This window comes from Lissotriton helveticus, chromosome 6, assembly GCF_964261635.1.
Source record: "Lissotriton helveticus chromosome 6, aLisHel1.1, whole genome shotgun sequence".
In the NCBI taxonomy this organism is placed as follows: Eukaryota; Metazoa; Chordata; class Amphibia; order Caudata; family Salamandridae; genus Lissotriton; species Lissotriton helveticus.
In genome coordinates, this window is record NC_136067.1 from 889085842 (window position 1) to 889108803 (window position 22962).

At 45.5% G+C, this 22962-nt stretch overlaps 1 protein-coding gene across 1 annotated transcript in view; it reads left to right on the top strand.

Moving 5' to 3' along the window:
- Window positions 1-12389: 12389 nt before the first annotated feature.
- FAM162B (family with sequence similarity 162 member B) overlaps window positions 12390-22962 on the top strand; it is a 150815-nt gene continuing 140242 nt past the window's right edge. The window contains exons 1-2 of the mRNA XM_078648507.1: window positions 12390-12544; window positions 13073-13184. Of these exons, the coding sequence (XP_078504633.1) occupies window positions 12451-12544; window positions 13073-13184 (206 nt within the window). The 5' untranslated portion in view covers window positions 12390-12450. The remainder of the gene's footprint in view (window positions 12545-13072; window positions 13185-22962) is intronic.

Genomic DNA, 22962 nt, shown 5'->3' on the forward strand with positions numbered 1-22962 from the left:
TGATGTCTGACTTGAGTGATCAGCGAGCTTTCACTCGGTCGCTGTTGGGACAAGAGGAAAAGAGAGCTATTATAATTCAGGCATCCCAGTGGATGCGGAATCCTATTTATACTTTGGAAGATATTTGGAGTACTATGAAGGATTTTGAGCCCGTTGCACAACAACTGGCTCTAGAGAGCATGGCGATCCGATTGATTTCACTATGGGAACAGTGTTTTGAGGAAGGATTACCTCCTCAGATACTCCGTGACATCAGGGATCATGCTCATAAATTCCATCTCCAAGTCAAGGAAGTGTATCAGAATGTAACCACCCTTTTGCATTATAGGGAGCGGATGCACCGGAAGAGTGCTGAATGGGGGGCACAGCACCCCATGAGAGAGGTGCATCCTCTTTTCTTTCCGGAACTACCTGAGATAAAGGATAATGCTGGCAATGTTACTAGAGCACGAGAGTACGCTAGACTTCAGGAACAATGGGTTTACACCCCTTGGAAACGAAGTGAGGTCCTTACGTTAAAAGCCCAGCTCCATGACCCCCGTAAAAATCCTACAGCCTATTATAAAGAATTGACGGAAGACGCCAATTCGGCCATTATGACTATAGCTGATATCGAGCTATTTTTTGGTCTCCTGATTCCGGTGGATATTTGGAGACTGATACATGATACGGACCATATCCCCGAGTTGGGAGGAACTTGGGATCAATTAAAAAATTGGGATAAGGAACGAAAGCCGGGTGAGAAACCCCGGGATTAAATATTAGCAGTACCAGATAAAATTGTTACATATGTGCAGACTCTTCTAGCTCCAAGGAAGGTAGATTGGGATAAATTAACAGCGTGTAAATAGAAAAAGGACGAAAGTGTGTCCGATTTCTTTACCAGGTTTGAGAAGGTGTTCATAGATTTTAGTGGTCAGGATCTCTCTACGGAGGGTGGAATTCGATTATTTGTAAATAGATTTGTCACGAACTTGCTCCCTGAGGTTATGACTCGTCTTGAATCAACTGAAAGCACGTGGACTAGGGCTGCACCCTCTGTTATCCTTAGCATGGCCCAATACTATGAACATCGAGAAAATGAGAGTAAGGAGAAATCAGAGAAAAAGACTAAGGATCTAAAAACTAGGGTACTACTGCAGCAAGTCAGTAGAGGGAATAATTCAGGACGAGGAGTGCGAGGCTCATTTCAGAGAGGTCAAACGGCAGGAAGAAGTAGGGGAGGCCCACCGAATATTGGGATAAACCAATGTTCTTATTGCAGGGAGGAAGGCCATTGGAGAGTAGATTGCCCTCTGTTATTGACAAGGAATGGACCTAGTAGAGGACGAGGAAGAGGCAGAGGGAACCTAGATCGGAATAGCATGAGAGGAGATTAACCACAACGTGAGGGTTCTCGGAAAAATTATTTCGATGACCCTCAAAACAGACAATACTATAACGAGACTTACCAGGATGATAGGTATGATGAACGGGATTATGCATGAGACAGCCATGGACAGAGCAGGGGCCATATTACAGTACCAGTTGACCAAGAGGGACCTTATGTACAAGGAGAACTGTTGGGTACATCGGGAAAGTTTTTAGTGGATACTGGGGCGATGAGTAGTTCAGTCGCTCGTACACTGGTCCCAGGGGCAGCTCTGTCTGGCCAAAATAATGCATCAGTGGGATTCTCTGGAAAACCGATAGTGAGCCCCATTTCAAAACCTCTGCCTTTTACGATAGGTCCCATCTCTATGCACACCCCCTTCCTTCTGACTTCTAATTGTGGGGAAACCTCTTAGGGTTAGACATTCTAAAGAGATTACATGCTCGCATTTATTGTTCCCCTGATGGTATCTTCCTGACAATGCAGAAACCATCTGTGAAAGAGGCCCAATACTTTGCTAAAAAATGAGACCTTGCCCCCTGAATTCTCCACCATTCCTCGGACACTGTGGGCAACAGGGGACACCGATGTAGGTCTGTTAAGAATAGCTCCTGTGTAAATAACCCTGAAACCGAATGCACAGATGCCACGCATTCCCCAGTATAAGATTTCACCAGAAGGTGAACAGGCCTTGTTGCATATCATTCATGACCTCATTGACAGGGGGTGGTGGAAGAAACAGCTGCTAATGTTTGTAATAGTCCCATTTTGCCGATTCTGAAAAGGACACCAATTGATGGTGCCCCTGATTATGGGACTGCCTATCGCTTTGTGATTGACCTTCGAGCGGTCAATAAGATAGTAGTCCCTCAATACCCAGTGGTGCCGGATATTACAACAATTCTTACAATGATTCCCCCTACGGCCCAATATTTTTCTATAATAGATTTAAAGAATGCCTTATTTAGCATTCCAATTCACCCTGCTAGCAGACATATCTTCGGATTCTCATTAGGAGGCCGAAGCTTTAGATTTACGCGTGCACCCCAAGGCTACACCGAAAGTCCCCGCATTTATAGCCAAGCTTTAAAGGCAGTCCTGGATGAATTAATTTTGTCTGCGGGTAACACAATTATCCAATACGTGGACGATATTTTGGTGGCCTCCGATACAGAGGAAGGCTGCAAAGGAGCGACTGTGAAATTGTTACAACATTTGGCTGATAAAGGAAACAAAGTCTCCCTCTCTAAATTTCAATATTGTCGACAGGAAGTGACCTACCTTGGGCACTTACTGTCGAAAGCGGGGAGACGACTAACACCAGAACGAATATCTGTAATGACTAATATGTCTGTACCTCGTACTCAACGTGATGTCCGTGCTTTTCTCGGCATAACCTCTTACTGTCGCCAATGGATTCCTAACTATTCACTTCTCTCTAAACCCTTGTTTTATTTGACTACCAAAGATGTGCATGAACCCCTACCCTGGACGGATGAGTGCCAAGAAGCCTTTGACTCTTTGAAATCTGCTTTGTGTTCTGCACCTGTTTTGGATACCCCAGATTACCTGAAGCCTTTTTCACTTTATGTGCACGAGGTGGACGGTTGTTCTCTTTCAGTATTAACACAGGATTTTGGCAGGAAGCAGAGACCCTGTGCTTCCTTTTCATCAGTGTTAGACATGGTTGCACAAGCCCTTCCCAGTTGCCTGAGGGCCACTGCGGCGGTAGCGGTGACCATCCGACAATCAGACGGTATAGTTTTGAATACGGAACTCACAGTCTTGGTACCGCACACTGTGGATATTCTGTTAAATGGAACTAAGACTCAGCACCTTACAAGTGCTCGTTTAACAGGATACAAACTGACATTGTTTGCACCACACATTACAATTAAACGATGTGCTACATTGAATCCAGCAACATTATTGCCTCTTCCTTCTAATGCTAAAACAGCTGATACCCATGATTGTATATTTAGAACTGAAGAAGAAACAAAAGGCCGTGTAGATCTTACCGACACCCCTTTACCAGAACCCCAGGGAGAGCTGTATGTGGATGGTTCTTGTTTTAAATTACCAGATGGTACAGCCATAGCTGCGTATGCCATTACGACCTTAAAAACGGTGGTGGAAACCGCTAGGATTTCACATCACTCAGCCCAGGCAGCTGAACTAATAGCTTTGTTACGAGCCTGTGAGATCAGTAAAGGCTTAAGAGTAAATATTTACACAGACAGCCAGTACGCTTTTGGCGTTGCCCATAGTTTTGGGAGGCTGTGGAGGGAAAGGGGTTTCTTTACCACGCATGGTCAGAAAATTCAACACGGTCCTTTAATTGATCGTTTGTTACTTGCCTTGACACTACCAGATAAAGTTGCCATTATCAAATGCAGTGCTCATCAGAAAATCATTGATTCCACGGGAAAGGGAAATGCTTATGCTGACTCAGTAGCTAAGGAAACAGCACAGACTAAGATGACTCCCATGTTCTCTAGTGCTTCAGCCCGGTGGGTGGCGGAAGCATCTGTGTTTGATAATACTATTGAGAGCGTAAAAGAATTACAGAAGGAAGCTACCATAGATGAGGCACAGAAATGGGAACAGGAAGTGGGACAATTGGACAAGAATGAATGTTGGATAGATCAAACTGAGAAACAGCGCTGGTTACTCCCTAATGCATTGGTATATGCTGTAGTAACCATGGCTCATGGTCCAGCACACATAGGAGCAAAAGGTATTTGTGCAGTGTTAGACCCAGTTTGGAATAACCCAAATATTCCCAAAACTGCAGTACATGTGGTTAAGTATTGCCCAGTATGCTTGCGTTATAATTCAGGGGGCAGAGAATCGGTCCTGAGTGGAAATTTTGCACCACCATCTCTGCCCTTTGAAGTTCTTCAGATTGACTACATACAGATGGAGAGAGTGAATAATTTGAAATATGTATTAGTGGTGGTTTGCGCGTTCAGTAAATGGGTTGAAGCCTACCCCACCAAGGAAGCCACTGCAGTTGCCACTGCTAAAGCTTTGATTAAAGAATATTTCCCCCGATTTTGCTTGCCCCGGATTATCTGGTCTGATAATGGTACACACTTTAATGCCTCATTGGTTCAGAGTGGTTGTGACGGTTTACAAATTAGGCAGAAATTTCATGCAGCCAGGCACCCCCAGTCAGCCGGTCTAGTTGAAAAATATAATGGTATATTGAAACTGAAAATGGCCAAAATCTGTGCAAGCACTGGATTGAAATGGCCCGATGCCCTCCCTTTAGCATTAATGTCTCTGTGAACCACACCACACACAAGAACGGGTTTATCCCCCTATGAAGTAATCTTTGGCCAACCGGCCAATGTGTGGGGAGTCCCTAGGCCCAGATCCTTTAGAGACATTGATTATCTTTTGATGACGGACTACTTGTATGCTTTGACTAAAGATCTGCGTTCTATTCATCAACAGGTATCTGAGACATTGCGGCCGCTATCAGAGGGTCCAAGACATCGATTGGAACCAGGCCAGTGGGTCCTGGTGAGGAACTACCAACGGAAATCGAGTTTGGAACCGAAATGGTCTGAGCCCTACCAGATCATACTTGCTACGAGGTCGGCTGTGAAGGTGCATGGACGTAAACATTGGATCCATGCAAGCCATTTGAAGCGCCTTCCGCTCCCTTTGCCCTTTGATTTGCAAAACCGCGAAGGACTTCCTAGCCAGGAAGGAGAGTCGCTGCAGAGCTTTGTACCTTTTTCGGAAGCCCGAGAGGAAGGGCAGCCGAGTGAAGCGTTGCACTCAGGTGACGGGGCGGCGGCTCAAACAGCGGAGGCCATTATCTCTGGTGTATTACAGGGGTCAAATGCATATGATGCCCCTGCAACTGAGTTGTTTTCTGACCAGGAGCAACCTGGTCGCTGTAACTACGACCTGCGGCCCCGAAAACAGCGCAGTGCCCCAGTCTTTCGTGGAAGAAAATAGGGAGAGACTTCATTTGAAAAATATCGGATAGATACCCTGGGGTACTGAGCGAGACACTGGACTGAACTCGTTGAGAGCTTGGAACACTGTGTTAAGTAGCTCTGTTCAGAAAGAAAACCTGAGTTGGGGGCTGCGGTTGTTCTTCCAGACGAAGGAAGTTATTTGCTTTTTCACCTAATGGATGACGAGAGTCTGCCTGTGAGGCTCTAGAACGGATACAGGGAGAAGATCCACTCTGGTGGCATGCGTGCTTTGTGGATACATTGATAGATTTGGACTTATAGAGAGGGACCGAGTTAGGTTTGGACTTATAGAGAGTATGTTTCCTTTTGCTCGATTTGCAATGGAGGATGAAAGGCCACTAGCCCCTCAGCGATATGTGGATAATATGCATTTATTTTCCGGATGGTCCACCAGAGTGAAGGTGGCATTCGTTGCTTTTATTGTTATCATTACAATAATTATGTGTGTGTATTCGTATATTTAGAGTTTCAGCACCCAGTACAGAAGCTGTTAGGAACTACTGTTGCCCCGGAAGAGCATCTCTTGTATTCTTTGCCCCCTCACAAGGCCAGACACAGAGAAACTTATATGAAAAATGCTTTTATTGAAATGTTGCACCAGACACACAGCACCACTAATAAGATGAACTGTTGGGTATGTGGGTTACTTCCTTCAGTCATGCACCAGCACGAACTGTTTATCTCCTTACCAATGTCTTATTTAGCTAGTTGCGAAGCCTGGTTCCAATTGTTATCTTTGATGTATTCACATTATGTAGCTGAACCGAAAATGTATACTGAAAGAGATTATGAAGCCATTTTGAAATACATAGAAACACATCAAGGATTTGATGCAGCAGGAAACAGGGGAGAGGGTTCATTGGACCCCAATGCTTGTATGAACGTATATACAGATTATAAGAATGTTACATGGTTAATGGAGGAAATGCAGGATTTTGAACTTTTTAATGATACTATGTACTTTCAGCATTTTAAAGAAAGAAATGTTACGAATGGCAAGGCTTTGCCGATCCCCATCATTAATACTACCTCTCTCTTTTGCATAAAGGGAAAAGGTCATGTTAAGGTAGGGAAGAGCAGATGCAATTACACCTACACTTTACAGGTATATTGTACCCCACCTATGATTACTCCACCAGATGTATACTTCGTCTGTGGTGAGAATGCATACACATGGCTTCCCCGGGGATGGGCAGGAAGTTGCTATCTCTCATTTCTCTACCCTCCTGTGTATATTGCTCCGCCCGACTATCACCAAACTCATCAGTTAGTCCAGAAAGGGGCAGTGATTAGCCGAAACGTTAGGAGCTATGACACGGACAGTACTGACCAAACCGATACCTCCTTGCAACAATTCGAAGATTTTGCTAAGGGTCTCACCCCCTTCTGGGGACCCATATTCAATAGCCGCAGTATACGACGCCTGTCCCGAATAGTTGAGAACGTGGTCCAGACCACTACTGGGATCTTAACTAATATCACTGTAGAGCTTGCAGCGACAAGGCTTGTTTCGCTCCAGAACCGGATGGTTCTTGACATCATCCTCACAGATAGGGGAGGAGCCTGTCGTGTGATCGGCAGCTCTTGCTGCGTGTTTATTTCAGATTCAGCCCCTACCATTCATCTTGCTATACAGAAACTACATCGATTAGCCAGCGAAGCACATGTGGATAACGGCACCTGGTCCCTTAGCAGCTGGTTTTGGGGCCTTTTAGCTACTTGGGGTTGGAAGATATTCATAGTGCTGGCCGGAGCTTTTGGAGTAATATTTACGTGTTGCCTGTGTCTCCAGTGTGGCCCGGCTTGCTGCTCGTTTTGCGCAACCAGGATAACATCTGCTTTGAACTTTTCTCGACAAGTTAAGGTTGAGAAGCAGATGATCCAAAAGGAGGTGTCGGATCTCATGCAGATCGATGAGGGGGTTTTTGTAGAATGAATTTGTATTGGCTATAGTAGGCCAAAAGGGCCGTCTGTTGGGATCGAATTTTGATAACATGCATTATTGGCCTAATATATCCAATGTAACCTCGTAATTATATAATCGTGTAGTTAGAATACACTATGCTTTCTTAAGTGACCGATGATTCACTTTTGACTCGTTTTGCTCCTATTAATATAACCGGAGCCATTTTGTTTAGTTTCCCTATGTGCTAGTGCTGTTTCCCTGAAATCTCGTGATCGCGTTTGCTGCAGGAAACTATGACGGCAGCCAGGCCGCTTACTATAGTTGCTAGCCGGTAGCTCAAGGAAACCCAAGGTCACATCTGCCTTTCTTGTGGGATGCGCACATTCTAGTAGAGCCCGTTCCTGTACTCCCCGGGCTACAGATAGACAGAGTTGTATCTTTCCTTGTAGGGTGTCATCTTGAACACATGAAACGTATATATGCTTTGTACTTCGAACATGTAATCAGTCTCCTCTGCGCACCTCCGAGGGTTGTGTAGACTGAGGCTCCCCTGCTAGGGCTTGTATTTGATTGAATAAACGATTGAACCTTCTCCATTGCCGACTGAATTATTATTATTGATAAACATATATGGACTAGTGGTAAGTATGGCCCGATAGAATAATTTTGCATCCTTAAAGTCATCGGGAAGCGACGTATCCTTGGGAATATTCGCGTGCAGTGCATGGCTAATTTGAAGGTAGTGGTAGTGTTCCCGGTCGTGTAGGTGGTACTGCTGCTGGAGGAATTGAAATGTGTGAACCATGCCCCCTCCCCAGACATCTTTAATCTGTGTGATCCCAATGAGACCCCATTTATCAAAGCCCCTAGACTTCCACAAACTGCCCAATTTTGCTGAGCTCCACAGCGGGGTGGCCAGTGTAAGCCTCCCTCAGATTTCAGATATCTGTTAGTCGTGTGCCACACCTGAACAGCGTGTGTCATGGGTCCCGCTAAGGGGAATCAACAGGGTTTGGCATAGAGCGCTCTCGTAAAGTCACAACTTGGCACTTGCCAGCGGTCCATGGTGTATCACGGGTCCCCGGGGGGACCGTAGATGACGTGATTCACCGCAGCCAGCTGCGAGGCCCAATAATATTTACGCAGGTCTGGTAGACCTATCCCTCCGTCGTACCATGGAAGAGTAAGTTTAGTGAAACGGTTGCGGGACTTTAATAGCCGGTATAGCCCTGCTACTAAGGGCTATAAGGCCATTAGAACATTCTGCCACTAGAGTGCAGAATGTTCTAACAAATAAAACAAAGGCCTCTCGAAGCTTGAGGGGATTTAAATCCCCTCGAGCCCCCAGAGGCCTGTGTAAGACATTGGAATGTTGCTCTGTGGGCCTTTACCGTCCTGTAGAAGCAAGGAGAACTCAATTGTCTACAATGGAGCTCCCAACATTCCAATGTTCTAATATTTTTTCAGTCTTTCTACAGCACAAACTTGGCCCAAAGGCTTTACATAAGCCCCAGATTCCGTTACGTGAGGTCGGATTAATGTTTTTAGGCACAGGGAGATCAACTGATTTCTGCAGATTTGCAGGACATTGAAATAAAGCCCACTGCTTCCCGGTCAGCAGCTCTATCCGTTAGGCCTCGTATCCTTAACCCTTGAATTAATCATGCCCTCTTATCTCGAGTGTTCCTTCTAAATTAAAATAATACCACGGGTCGATCAATCTTAAAGCGTGAGAATGGACCAAACCTCTCCGCAAAGACCTAGGTCCCGGGGCAATTAACCTCTCCTGAAAGCCCGAAGCCTGCAATCTTTAGTGTGCCGGAATGTAGCAAAAATTATATAGAGTTGAAGATACAGGTCTTGGAAAATTAACGGGCACATCTACCCATAAGTTATTTTGCAATCATGATACAATTTTGCACGCCTCCGCAATGGCTTGAGGTGTTCTTGTGAAGCCATTTTTGTCTCGCTGCACAGGACGTCGATCCCTCTGCCTGGTATATTTCTTCTCCTGGGTGAACACCTCTGTTCTTCCCTGGTGTGGTGACGTCCATTCTCATTTCACGGTGATGAGGTGATAATTATAAATTCTCCTGGCAGAATACACTTCGGACAGATGGACGGACGGATAAACTGAAGGACAGATCATGTGGCGATGCATGCTACTGATGGCTGCCTGCTGAATTCCGCAGGCACTCGACACCTCCTCGCTCCTGATGGCGCGCGGAGTTACCTGCTCAATTACCATACTCACCTGAGTCGATAAACATACACACCTTGAACAGGTAAATCCGGCTACTTATCATTCGCCAATCAGAATTTTAATAATTTAGGACTTTTTCCTATACATTTTGACTTACCAATCCTTGTCACCTGTATCAAAGTCTTAAGGGTTTGAAGGGAGTTAGCACAAATAGGTAGGAAACAAAATTTGCATTAATTGAATAACCACAGACTCGGGCAAAGTTTAAACCATTTTATCTATGTAAATTCTTAAATGTCACAGTCTATACACATTCAATTAAAGCCTTTTCGATTAAGAAGACGATGATTAAAGCAATTATATGTAGAAAAGTTATGAGACTTCTTTTAGGCATTGAAACAATGAAAGTGGAGAGAAAGGGAAACATACAATGACATACCCACACAGATTTATATTTACCTAGAATAGGGTGAAGACCAACCCTGTCCACGGGCTAAGACAAGAAAACAGGACTCTCGATAGTTCAGGTGCCAAAAGGACAGGACAGGTTCAGATCCGGACAGGTAAGGACCAAATCAGGATGGATGCAGGTCAGGACAGATACCCTCAGCTAAGTGCAACGCCCGCGTCACACCCCTCTCTGCGGCTAACAGTCGGACCCCGATTGGGTTATCGATTCTCCTCCCAAACCCCGATTGGGTTATCTATTCTTCTGACAGAGTGCTCCGCCAGCACCTCTGCTCCCGGATCTTCTGACAGAGTGCTCCGCCAGCACCTCTGCTCTCGGTCCCCTATAGCTTGCGTTGGGTCAGTGACAGGTCAGATATTCAGACAAGTCGGACAATCTAACTAGCTAAGCCTACCTTAGTTATACCATTTTCCAGGGCAGGGTACCACCCCCCAGGGTTGTAAATTTGTGTATCCCCACAATTTGATTGGTCAAAAGACGAGGAGAGGTTATCACACCATACCAGTATGAGATAATTTCATCCAATATTGCAAATTATCGTTCCCGCCCATACTTTTATTTTCCCATGGGCTTTCATTCCACCCAGCAATGAATGTTCCAATAGTAAATACAATGTAAAAACAATTTAGCAAGTTGTCTTCCTCTTGGAAATTCACGGGGTTGTGTTCCCAGGAGCATCGCAGGCAAGACTGTCATTGGCACAAGTTCAATGCCATGACTTGAGGGCTCTTGAGCTCTTCTGCGCAGACGCAGCCTTTTCAATATGGAGTACAGCAAGATTACATCAGGCCCAAATACGAGCTAGCAGCAAAGCAAAAAGAAACAGTTTTAGAACAAGGAATAACTTAAGGTACTGTATACCACTTATCTCTACACTATTCCCATTACTTTATTTTAACTATAGCATTAATAGTGAAGCAGAACGAGCATGGTTTAGTGAAAGCGTAAGCAGATGCATTAACATGTGAAACATGAAGCAGCCATCTTAAATTCTAGTGCGCAGCTGCAAAGATTTCCCACCAAAGTAGAGAGTACGTCACACCATGTGAGTGTGGCAGACGCATGCGCAATGAAACTCCCGCATTGTGGCGGCCATTTTAATGCATTTGAGTTACTGTTAGTAAAAGCACATAGAAAAGCTTCCCCTAGATACTAGAAATGTTGTGTGGTGCAATGTTAGTAAGACGAAACATGTTGATAAATAAATTATAGGTTATTTCGAGAGGATTGAATCCGAGCAAGTCTCTTAGCGTACGAAACCTTGCTCCATCACACCGCCATCCTGGCTGCCGGTAAGGGGGATGGTGTACTTGTCTCTTCTGTAGATATTGGTACCGGCCGTAGGCTCCTCAACCGGTTCCCACCGGATAGTGTCCGATCCCCACCACAACTCGATTACTCCCGGCGCCGCCTTCCTCCCCGACAGCCTGGTCCCAGCCGTTGAACCGATGATTCTTTCTTCTCCTTGCAGGGGGGGGCTGTGGGCTAACTCAGGGCCTCGTGCCCCTATTTAACCACCCCAGCTGCTTGCCAACTCGCCCCTTGATTGGGGGATGTCCGTTGGCTATCTTGAGGTGACCAATCCTGGTCACCCATCCTTTTGCGGGTTTCGTGATGGGGACGGGGAGGAGGACTTCCCACCCCCGGGCGGCATTTGCCCTGGGCCCCCATTGGGTCCAGCTGCGCCTTCCCCGGCCTAGGTTTCAAATCACTATATTGTGTTATTCTGCCCCAAGAAAGTCTTCCATGGGTGTTCCCACGCATCCACCCATGGATTTTGGTGCATTCCTGGTAGGCCAGGGAATGTGTGAAAATATTTTTCTTACCCATTGAGGTGTGAAGAGGAATAATATCTTTATTTCTCCTCGTTACTTTCTCTTTCTATGTGTGCTGCATTTTGGCGCCCACATAGAAAGAGGAATATGCCTCAGAGGATTGTTTTTGTGCATGAAAGTGACAGTCCCTGCACAAAAACAATCTTGCTTACAGTGTATGCAGCCTTGCACCATGGTGCAATGCAGGCACACTTGCACCATGGTGCAAGGGAGCCTACTTTGCCACTAGACAGCTCATTGTGCACCAGCTCAGGAAAAAGACAGGAATGCGCTGTATTTATACGTGCAACAAAAAAAACGTTATAATAGCAGCTAAGGGTGTTTTAAACTAATCTAGGAGCGCTTCTGTTTTTCCAATTTCTGGTAAAAAGGGGGTTATTTTATCAAGGCTTGTATTCCTACAGTAGGGCGCAGACCAAAATACCGAGCATCTTTAAAGAGATACTCCATAAACGCAGGGCAGAGGCAGCTTGCACTATTCGCATGGCAGCGGGTAGTGCCCTCCCTTCATCCCACCCATCCTGTGCGTCTGCTAGAGTTGGAGACGCGCCGGGAGAGGGCTGGAGTCCTCCAGTGCTCTGGAGAAGGAGCAGCGGGTGCACTGCTGAAACCAGAAGCTGTGCTCTGCGCCCGGAGGCGGTGGCAGCTCAGGTCACTCACCAGACTTACCATGCTCTGTGCCACTCGCGGCATCAGCCGACACCTTGGTAGGGCCCTACAGCGCGCGCCCCCTACCGGTCACCGGAATTCTCACCATGCAGCAGGTAAGCTTAAGACACTTCTACTTATCCCAAAACTGCTGAAAGGGGGAGGGGGAGGGGGTCTAACAGCCAGAGCTGCCGACTTTGGCGCTAGGGAACTAGGCTCGCGCTTCGGCGTCGGTTCTCAGCATCCTTCGATTTCGGTGAAATGACTTAATCTCCCCGTGACTGCAACAAAAATGAACGTGGTGCTCATGTAAAGCGTTCCAATTCCTTTGGGAGGAGTTCGCGCTTTACAAATCTGCAAAAACATAGCTGGCCGCGCACCATTGCACGTATACCTACTTATATGGCAAGTTTTTCTAAATACTACATTTTATAGCTCAAAAGCCAATTCACAAACATCGATAACGACATAAAATGTTCTTACTCTCAGTATATCGTTAGAGCGTGCTACTACAGCCAGTTCAAGTTCGGTGATAAGTAAACTCGGTTTTTCAAAACAGCTTAAGGTGCAGCGCATCGTTTTCAAGAGAGTCCAGCACGACGTCCTGCTGTTATAACTAAAAACGTCTTTTTTACTGCTTTTAGACGAGATGAAGAGCTCCGCGCTGCCCCGCCACAGGCCCTCTCGCTTCGACAAGAAATTGCTCCTCTGGACCCGACGTTTTAAAACCGAGGCCGAGATTCCCACCACCATCCCGTGAGTACTGCTGAGCCCATTCCGTTTGAATACAGCAAAGTCAAGTCTGTCTGAGTGCTGCTGAGCCAAGCCTGTGTACAGCCTGCCTGAGTACTTCTGAGCCAAGCCTGCATTGAATGCTGCTGAGCCAAGCCTGTCTGAGTGCTGCTGAGTCAAGTCTGTATCCAGCCTGCCTGAGTGCTGCTGAGCTGAGCCTATGTCCAGTCTGCCTGAATGCTGCTGAGCCAAACCCGTGTCAAGCCTGCCTGAGTGCTGCTGAGCCAAGCCTGCATGCTGTAGAATCCACCTTACCGAGTGCTCAAGAGTCCTGTCTCCCTGAGGGCAGGTGAATCCAGCTTATCTGAGTGTTTATGAGCCCAGCCTCTCCAAGTGCTGTTGAGCCAAGACTGCCTGGCAGTCACTGAACCCATCCTGTCAGCTCAGGCTTTCTCAGTAATTCTGAGCTAAACCCCATTTAGCCAAGCATGTTTAAGTGATGCTGAACCCAGCCTGCCCTGGTGCAGCTGAGCTCAGCTTACCCGAGTGCATCAAAGTGGTATAGCAAGGGTGCGAGGGGTGCTAGTGCAAGAAAGCAAAGTGCCCCACTTGTTTCCTTAATGGGTGCTTGGGGTTAGATATGATAAAAGACATGTCCTTTGTGCAGAGGCCTGTGTGTACAACCAAAGGATGTGGTCAGTGTGGTCGGGTATGAGGACTGTCCACAGAGTATGACCAGAGCACATGTCCTGCATCCAGTGGCTGATGTGTACTGCTAAATACTTTGTCCAGTGGGATTGGTGCTTGGACGCTGTGTGTAGGATGTGTTCTTTGTGTCTAGTGCCAAACACTACCCTGTGCAAAGAGGGTTTGGATGCTTAAGGACTTGGCAAAGGCCATGTCTTGTGCCCAGTAACCGAAGGTAATTGGAAGTCCATTCAGGGGCATGGAAACTGAGAACTTGATATTTCCAGACACAGAGATTGCAGTGTACCTAGTAGCTACTGTTCCTTCCTCATGCTTCCAGATATAACAAGCACTGCCTTTGACATGCATAGTAGCCATGGGCCTCAAGGCATGGCCTCTGACCACGTCTTGTTCCCAGTTTGCGTGCCAGAAATCCATTTGCCTCCCACATCATCCACTGTGCACATGGCATAGGAAATAAGGGTGTGTAGGTAACTGATGTGGTGTTTTTCAATTGATTTCAAGATTTTTGTCATACATTTACAGTACATTTCAAAAAATCAGTTTTGAATTATTTATGTCATCCGTTTCCAACTCAGCCTAAACTAAACCAAAACTAAGGTTTTTCCAGTGATATACATATATTCTTGCACAGAACTAAGGTGGTTAAAGTTGGCTATGTTAACAAAGGCTTAGCTATAAAAACAAAAACGTCATTACATTCATAAGTAAAGGTGCTGCCTTCGGCTCGTTTCCTAAACCTGTCCTACTAAGTCAGCCGTAAATATCACTCCTGTTACAACTCGAAAAGCTTGAAATGAGATGTAATCGGACAACTTATTGATTATGTTTATAAATGTGAGGAGAGGTTGGAGTGACTAAGTTCTTGGAGTGATACTGTGACTGGTAAATTATGACTTTTTGGGCATATGGTAGTTGGTGTATAGACAAACTATGATCTGCGTGTGGGTGAATGATAGTCGATGTGTGCATTTACTATGGTGGATGTTTGGATGCTTAGATTTATAAAAGGTAAATGTGTTGGCATATGATGGGTGTATAATGGTGGTTGTGTGAGCATCTGAAGATAGGTACCTGAACGTTTGTTGGTAGGTGTGTGCATACCATGCAATAGTGTGGTTATCTGGTCAGGGATGGGTTGGTGCATACTGGTGGTTGTGCAGACACTTAATGGCAGGAGTGTGTTTATTTATGAGATCAGGTGTGTGCACAATAGTTGTTGCTTTGCTATATGAAGGTTGGCGGGCACAAGTATGAAGGTGTGTGTATTGGAATATTTATGTGGAGTGAACTGGCCCATGAGGCAGTTAATTATGCTTATTTTGTATGGTGTATTCGTTTTATTTTGAAAATATATATGATATTATGGAGACTGTATGCTGGGAGTGAGAATTAAGGCTGGCTTAGTATGGTGGGGCTCGGTCACGATATGAAGACACCTTAACTCATGAATTTCATGACTTTTTAGTTTTTCTAGCAAAACCATTGTTAGCATATTAGTAAACCTCCCTTTTAAAGTACATTTTTAATTGAATTTCAGTGTTTTTTGTATTTGTGTTTTGATTTTATGTGCTGCCATAAGATGGTTTGTATGTGGATGCATGATAAAGGATATCTTGGCAGATGATGGGTGTATTGGCATACTATGACGGCTTTGTCAACCTCTGATGTTGACTGTGTTGGATGGTGTGTTGGTGTAAGATGTTGGTTGTTTTGAGGAATGACTTTGTGTATGTTGGCGTGTGGTGTTTGAGTTGAAGTTTGATGCTGTCTTTGTTTTCCTATAACATTGAGAGTGGTGGTGGTAATTCTGGTGCTGGTGATTGTTGTGCTGGCTGTGGTAAGAGTTATAATGGTGGTGTTAATGGTCATGGTGTTAATGGTGTTAATTGTGATGGTGGAAAGAGGGGTGGTGATTTTTTATAAATGGTGATGGTACTGATAGTAATGGGGAGGCACTGACATTAATGATTGTGTTGCTGGTAAGCTCAGTGGTCATTAATGGTGCTAATGATAATGGAGGTTTTAATAATGGTGGTGGTAACTTTTGCAGTGGTAATGGTGTTGGTGGTATTAGTGCTGGTGTAAGTGGTGTTAATCTTGGTGGGGGAAGGCTGATGTTGGTAATGGTGGTAATGTAGCTGTCTGTGGTAAAATTGTATGTGGTAATGGTGATAATGTTTGTGGCAATGTACTGCAAGAATTCATATAGAGCATAGAGTGCTAAGGGTGTGGCATCTGGATCTCCAGCTGTGTACAGATCCTAGCCTCCTGATGTTACTGGAATGCATTCTACTTTCCAATGCCTTCAGGGAACTCCCAGGCTTCTGATGTTTGGGAGTGTGGGAGCATCCCAATGGCATCAGAGGGGAAAACAGCTGGCAGTTGTGCACTCTTTACTCCTTGCTAGTAATCATAATGGTTTTGGAGGACAGAGTGGGCAACTGTCCCCATCTCTTCCCCTAACTGGCGACAGCTGCTGTGTGGTCCTATCCTATCACAAAGTGCAACTGGCATCCAATACTTTTAGGGGGAAATCTTTTTACTGCATGGGATATGGATGTTTAAGACTGCCTCTGACCATCGATGCTCATTTATTTAATTTTTATTTATTTATTTTATTTTTTATTTAAGAGGTTTTATATAGCGCTAGCCAGACCCAAAGGTATCGGAGCGCTTTACAGCGAGTAGAAAAACACATAAAAGAGGAACAAGAAAGCGTAGGTGATCAAAAGTTCCAGTGTGCTGTGCGTCTCTCGGAGCACATTAAGTTAGAGTGGTTCCGAGGTAGTTTTGATCCGTGGGTAAAGTCCTGAGCTCCGTCTCCCTCTGGGAGTGAAGGAGAGTAGGGGGTTAAGGGGAGTGGATGAGGATGGGAATGTTGGAGCAATTGTCTGTTGGCAGCAAGGTGTCAGCTTGTGCACTTTGGATTTCAATATGGGAAGGTACGGTCGAGGTATAAGTCTTTTAGGAGTCTTTTGAATTTTATGAAGGAGGGAGTAGTCCTGATGTTAACCGGGATGGAGTTCCATATTTTGGGTGCGTTTCCTGCGAAAGGACGAGCTGCAGTTTTTTGCTTACGTGGTTTCAGAGGGATTAGTAGGAGGGTGTTGGAACTCCTAAGGTTTCTTGACTAGCCGGCTTACTTGAGCTTGGAGGCCAGGAATTCTGGTTTCCCTGTGTGTAAGGCTTTGTGAGTAAGGCAGGCAGCTCTGAAGTTGGCACGCAATTCTACTGGGAGCCATTTTAGTTCTCTGAGTGCGGGAGATAGGTGGTCGTACTTTTTGACTCCGGTGACCATTCTTGCAGCCGCGTTGAGAGTTCTTTTGAGTGGGGCTAGGCGGGAGAGAGCTGTACCGGAGAGAACTGCGTTCCCATTGTCCAGTCTAGATAACACCAGTGATTGGGTGGCTTGCTTGAGGTCCGTGGGCGGGATGAAAGGTTTGATTTTGTTGAGGAGCTTCAAATTAAGGAAGGCACTCTTGCCAGAGGTCTTGATGTGATTTGTCATCGTTAGGTTTTGGTCGAGGGTGATTCCTAGCGATTTTACTGAGTTAGCCAGGGTGAGATTGCCGTTGAGAGCATCGATAGCTTTCAGACACTCTATGATTTGCGGGTTTTCATCTTTGTTGGAGATAAGGAGGATTTCGTTTTTTTCTTGATTGAGTTTAAGGTGGTTTGTAGCAAGCCATTGTTGAACTTCTTTGAGAGTGTTGTTGAGTCTTAGAATGTCATTAATGGAGGAGGTTTCCAGGTAGATCTGGGTGTCGTCAGCATATAGGTGGAAGGGTATGTTGGCTTTTTTTAGGATGGTTGTGAGGGGTTCCATGTATATGTTGAACAGCTGAGGAAAGAGTCCTGAGCCTTCGGGGACACCTCTGTTGACGGGGAGTGGGTCGGACGTAAAGGATTTGATTTTTATCCTTTGGGAGTGACCGTGAAAGAAGGAAGAGAACCATTGAAGGACCACCTCGTCTGCACCTACTCGGTCTTTGAGAGCCTTGATGAGAAGATTGTGATCCACAGTGTCAAAGGCTGCAGAGAGGTCTAGGAGAATGAGTAGGCAACATTGGTCAGTGTCAAGGGATTTGAGGATGTCATCAACGATGTTAAGGATCGCAGTTTCAGTGCTACATCCTTTTCTGAAGCCTGATTGGTGTTGGTCTAGCAGGTTGATATTGTCCAAGTGCCAATTCAGTTGCTGGAGAACGCATTTTTCAAGGAGTTTGGCTAGGAAGGGGAGATTGGAAACCGGTGTGAAGTTGTTCAGGTCCTTGGGGTCTAGGCCAGGCTTTTTGAGTAGAAGTGTGACTTGGCCGACTTTGAGACAATCTGGTATGATGCCAGTTTTTAAGGAACTGTTTATGATTTTGCACCATCGTGGTGCGAGGGAGAGTTTCAGCTTTTTGGTCAGTTGAGAGGGTACAAGGTCGAGGATGTATGAAGAGGGTTTGGAGGAGGAGATTAGATTGAGAATCTCAGCTACAGGTACGAGGTCGAAGGTTCTCCAGGGTTTAGTGGGACGCAAGCAAGAGGTGATTTCGATTGCTGGGGCTGAGTTTTTAGAGGCGTGATTGAGGATGGTGCCGAGTGATTGCTCGATCTTGTTGATTTTTTCGTTGAAGAAGGTTGCGAAGTTGTCGCATAGAACTTTGGAGGCCTGCACTGGGGTTGAAGAGGGTTTGAAAGTTTGCTGCTTGATGATGTTAAAGAGTTCTTTTGGCCTGTTTTTCGCATTGTCGAGGGCGGTGCAGAAGAAACTGTTTTTTTCCTTAATGATATGTTTTTTGTACACTCTTCTTGCAGTTTTGAGTTTTTTGCAGAGGTTAGCAGAGGGATCCTCTCTCATAGACGTTCTGTGGCTCTAAGCTGCCTCCTTTCGTCGTTAATGTCCTTGTGGAACCAGGATCTGGAGGGGATGTTCCTGGATTTTTTCAGTTTCAGGGGGGCAAGTTGGTCTAGGATAGAGGACATGGTTGTGTTGTAGTGGGATGTGAGGTCTGTTGTGGAGAGACCAACCTGGGGGTGGGGAGGAGAGTGGTTATTTTTTCTTCCAGGTCACCCATGTTGATCTGTATTAGGTTTCTTGTCCATGTGGGAGGGTCTTGGATGGGAGGTTGGCGCATGATCAGTTGGGAGATGCGGAATAAGATTAAGTGGTGGTCTGACCAGTCGGCAGGTGGGATGCGGTCTAATGTGATTACGTTATTGTTAAAAGATGAAGTTATCCAGAGACCAGGATTAGGTGCCAACAGGTCTGTTTATTAATCATCCACTCTCCTCACTGGAGAGTGTCACAACATTCCATGGCAAGCTCCATGGCCGGCCGTACCAACAGGGTCAGGGGGGGAAGGGGTGGATGGAACATACCATACAGGAAATAAATTACAACACATCTCCCTTCCATAGGGTGACGCAAATAACAGGAGGCCCACCTCTGTGGGATAGAGTATTCCATAACATCCTAAAGGGGAAACAAAAAGGATACAGAACATGCTAATACACATTTACAAATCTTGTCAAAGCTCCACCATTGGCCATTCTCAAGTTGAACCACATTCTTAAGTACTTTGGCAATTTTGCATGGCGAGTGGTATTTACTTTGGGTGGCTCCCACTTTGATGTTCTTCCTGACTTGTACCCTGTCACCTACCTCCCACTTGGGATCCCTCACCCCATGCTTAGTGTCATACCACAGCTTGTACTTGTCTTGGTGGAGTTGGACCTTTTCTGCCCTTGCCTCCCGGTCCACTACTCTGGGCTCACCCCCACTCAGCCAACTAGGGTTAAACTTGGTGCAGGGTTCACGACCACGCAGTGCCACAAAGGGTGAAATGCCTGTGACACTATTAGGAGAGGTGTGGTAAGCCCACAGGCACTTCCTAAGGGACTCTTCTACATCATGCCCATTGGTTGCTGCTAATTGAATGTGTTCCTTGATGATTCTGTTAGTTCGCTCAACCAACCCATTGGCTTTAGGGCAGTACAAGGCGGTGGTTTCATGTTTAATGTCCAAACCCTTGAGGAATGTACGCATTTCTTCAGAGCAAAACTGCACCCCATTATCAGTAACTAAAGTCGCCGGAATGCCTTCCTCAACAAATACTCCATTCAAGAACTCTACCACTGTCCTTGTGGTGACAGAATGGACAAACTTTTGCTTGATCCAATGGGTTGTGTAGTCAATTAAAACCAGCATGAATCTCCTCCTTTCTCCTAATTCTTGCATTGGGCCAATAATGTCCATGGCCAGCTTGCTCCATGGTTTACTCGGCACTTCTACTGGAGATAACGGTGCTTTTTGTACTGTCTTAGACTTATCACTTTTTGTGCACGCTCCACAATCCTTGACAGCTAATTCGGCCATAGCATCCATCCTGGGGAACCAGAAGCTGGATCTGACTCTAGCTTTGGTAAGGCTGCGTCCTAAATGGCCTTCATGCGCCAAGTCGATGACCTTCTTCCTGAGGCCCTTAGGTGGAACCACTCTTTGGTTACGATAGATTCTTCCATTAATGAGGCTTAGTTCGTTCCTCACTTCCCAATACTCCTCTATGTTAGCCGCGAGTTCACTCTTCCTGCTCGGCCATCCTTTCTCCATGTATTCCTTCAGGAGATTTATATCCTTGTCTTCCTTAGTCTCCACTTCCCACTCCTCTTCTGTGATAGCAGGCGTCTCCGTCATTAGTACTGGACTGTCAAGAGCTTCTTCCTTTTCCCCCACTTCTGGTAACGGTGACCTTGAGAGGAAATCTGCAATTATATTCTCCTTCCCTGGCACATACTCTACATTGAAATTATAGTGTTCCAGGCCCAAAATCCATCTGCTGATGCGGGGTGTACAATTCTCTAGTCACTTCACGGAAAAAATGAAGGTGAGGGGTTTATGATCAGTCCGGATGGAGAATCTTAAACCCCATAAGAAAAACTTAAAGTGTCTAACAGCCCAGAAACAGGCCAGGGCCTCCCTTTCAATTACGGAGTAGTTCCTTTCTGGGTTAGTGAGACTCCGGGAGGCAAACACGATGATTTTCTCCTCTTTACCATCCTTTTGTATCAGGGTTGCACCCAAGCCCTTGTTGGAGGCATCTGTGGCTAGGATGGTTTTCTTTGAGGCATCAAAAGTTCCTAATGCAGGGGAGGTTAATAATTCCTCTTTCAATGATTGTACCACAGCATCATGCTCTCTCTTCCATAGAAAATCCTTGTCCTTCTTCATTAAGTCCCTCATGGGCTCACATTTGGCAGAAAAATTGTCCACATACTTTGACATATACTCTAAGAGCCCTAAGAAGAACCTTATATCTTCCTTGTTCTTGGGGCTGGGTGCCTCCTTCACCGCTTGGATTAAACTGCTCTTTGGTCTGAATCCATCTTCTGAAATTTTGTGGCCTAAATACTCAACTTCCTTCAATTTTATTTTACATTTTTCCTTCTTCACAGTCAGGCCTGCCTCCATAAGTCTGTTGAACACCTGTCTCACGACTCCATCATGTTCTTCCTCGGTTTGGCCGTATACTAGGATGTCGTCCTGGAAACACATGGTGTTCCTCACTCCTTCCAGTATCTTCTGCATCGCCTTCTGGAATATAGCAGCTGCAGATGCCAGGCCAAAAGGCATCCGTTTGAACATGTACGCTCCTACTGGGGTGATGAACGCCGTGAGGGGCCTGGACTCAGGATGGAGTTCAATTTGGTGGTATGCCATGGACAAGTCGATTACGCTGAAGTACTTAGCTGGACCCATGGTACTCAGCATTTCATTAATTATGGGCAAAGGATATCTTTCCACCCATATATTGTCATTTAGGCTGCGCAAATCCACACAGAGACGAATACCCTCTCCATTGGCCTTGGCCGCAATAACAATCGGGGCCAACCACTCTGTACAGGTTACAGGTTGTATTATATCTAACTCACAAAGTTTGCGCAATTCGTCTTCTAGGGGTGCCTTCCCCTTGAGGGGTACAGGGCGTAGTTTATGTACAACTGGTTTAGCGTTGTTCTTCAACTTAATTCTGTGTTGGAACATGTGCAAGCACCCTAGTTCATCTCTGAATAGTTGCCCAAACTCCTCACAAATGTTTCCACTTTCCTGGTACTTGTCAGTGAGCAAAACTTGTTCTGTACTATTAGGATCTAGGATGATACCCAGCTCTTTTTGGTGAACCCAACCCAACAAATTGGATCCTGATTCTACCACATATACTGGACCAAATGTTTCCCTATCTTTAAAGCGTATCTGAACATTTTTCACGCCCACCAAAGGTATTTTCCCCTTGTTATACCCCGTGGGAGAAATGTCAGGTATTTCCAATTGTGTCACATTGCAATTTTCCATGGACACAAAATCATCTCTGTTCAGTAAGGTGTAAGGTGAGCAAGAATCTGCATACATTTCTACACATTGGCCATCAAGAAAGACATCACATTAGGGATAAATAGCATTTACAGTTCCTTCTATGTCCTTTACCTGCAAAATTATTTTCTCACATCTTTGTCCTATGCACTTTATCTCCCTGGCTGTACTCTTCTCAGTACTCTTACCCTCACTTCTTCTATATTGTTCACCATCTCGACATACTCTCGCGAAATGCCCTCTCCTATTACATCTTTTGCACGTTACAAACCTGGTAGGGCACTGGTAAAACGTTTCAAAATGGTTATTGCTCCCACACCTGTAGCACTTAGGTCCCTTCTCTTTAGTTTCTCCTTTGACGCTTTAATTATCCTTTGACCTTATCTTACATATTTCATTGCCCTCCTCTTCAACATTTACAGAAGCCACTTCCTCCCCATTGGTTTTCATCTCTTTAATGCATCTGGCTGTGTGTTCTACAGACCTAGCTATTTCAATGGCTTCCCTTAAACTTGGGTTTTTTGCTAGTAACTTTTCCTGGATGCGTGGGTTATTGGTACATCTTACAAGTTGATCCCTTATAAGGGAATCAGTTAGACTACCAAACTCACATAGTTGAGTTAAACCCCACAATGCAGCAATAAAATTCTGTACTTACTCCTGCTTCCCCTGACTCCTTTTGAAAAACTTATGGCGTTCCAACACCACATTTAGCTTGTCTCCAAAGTGTTTCTC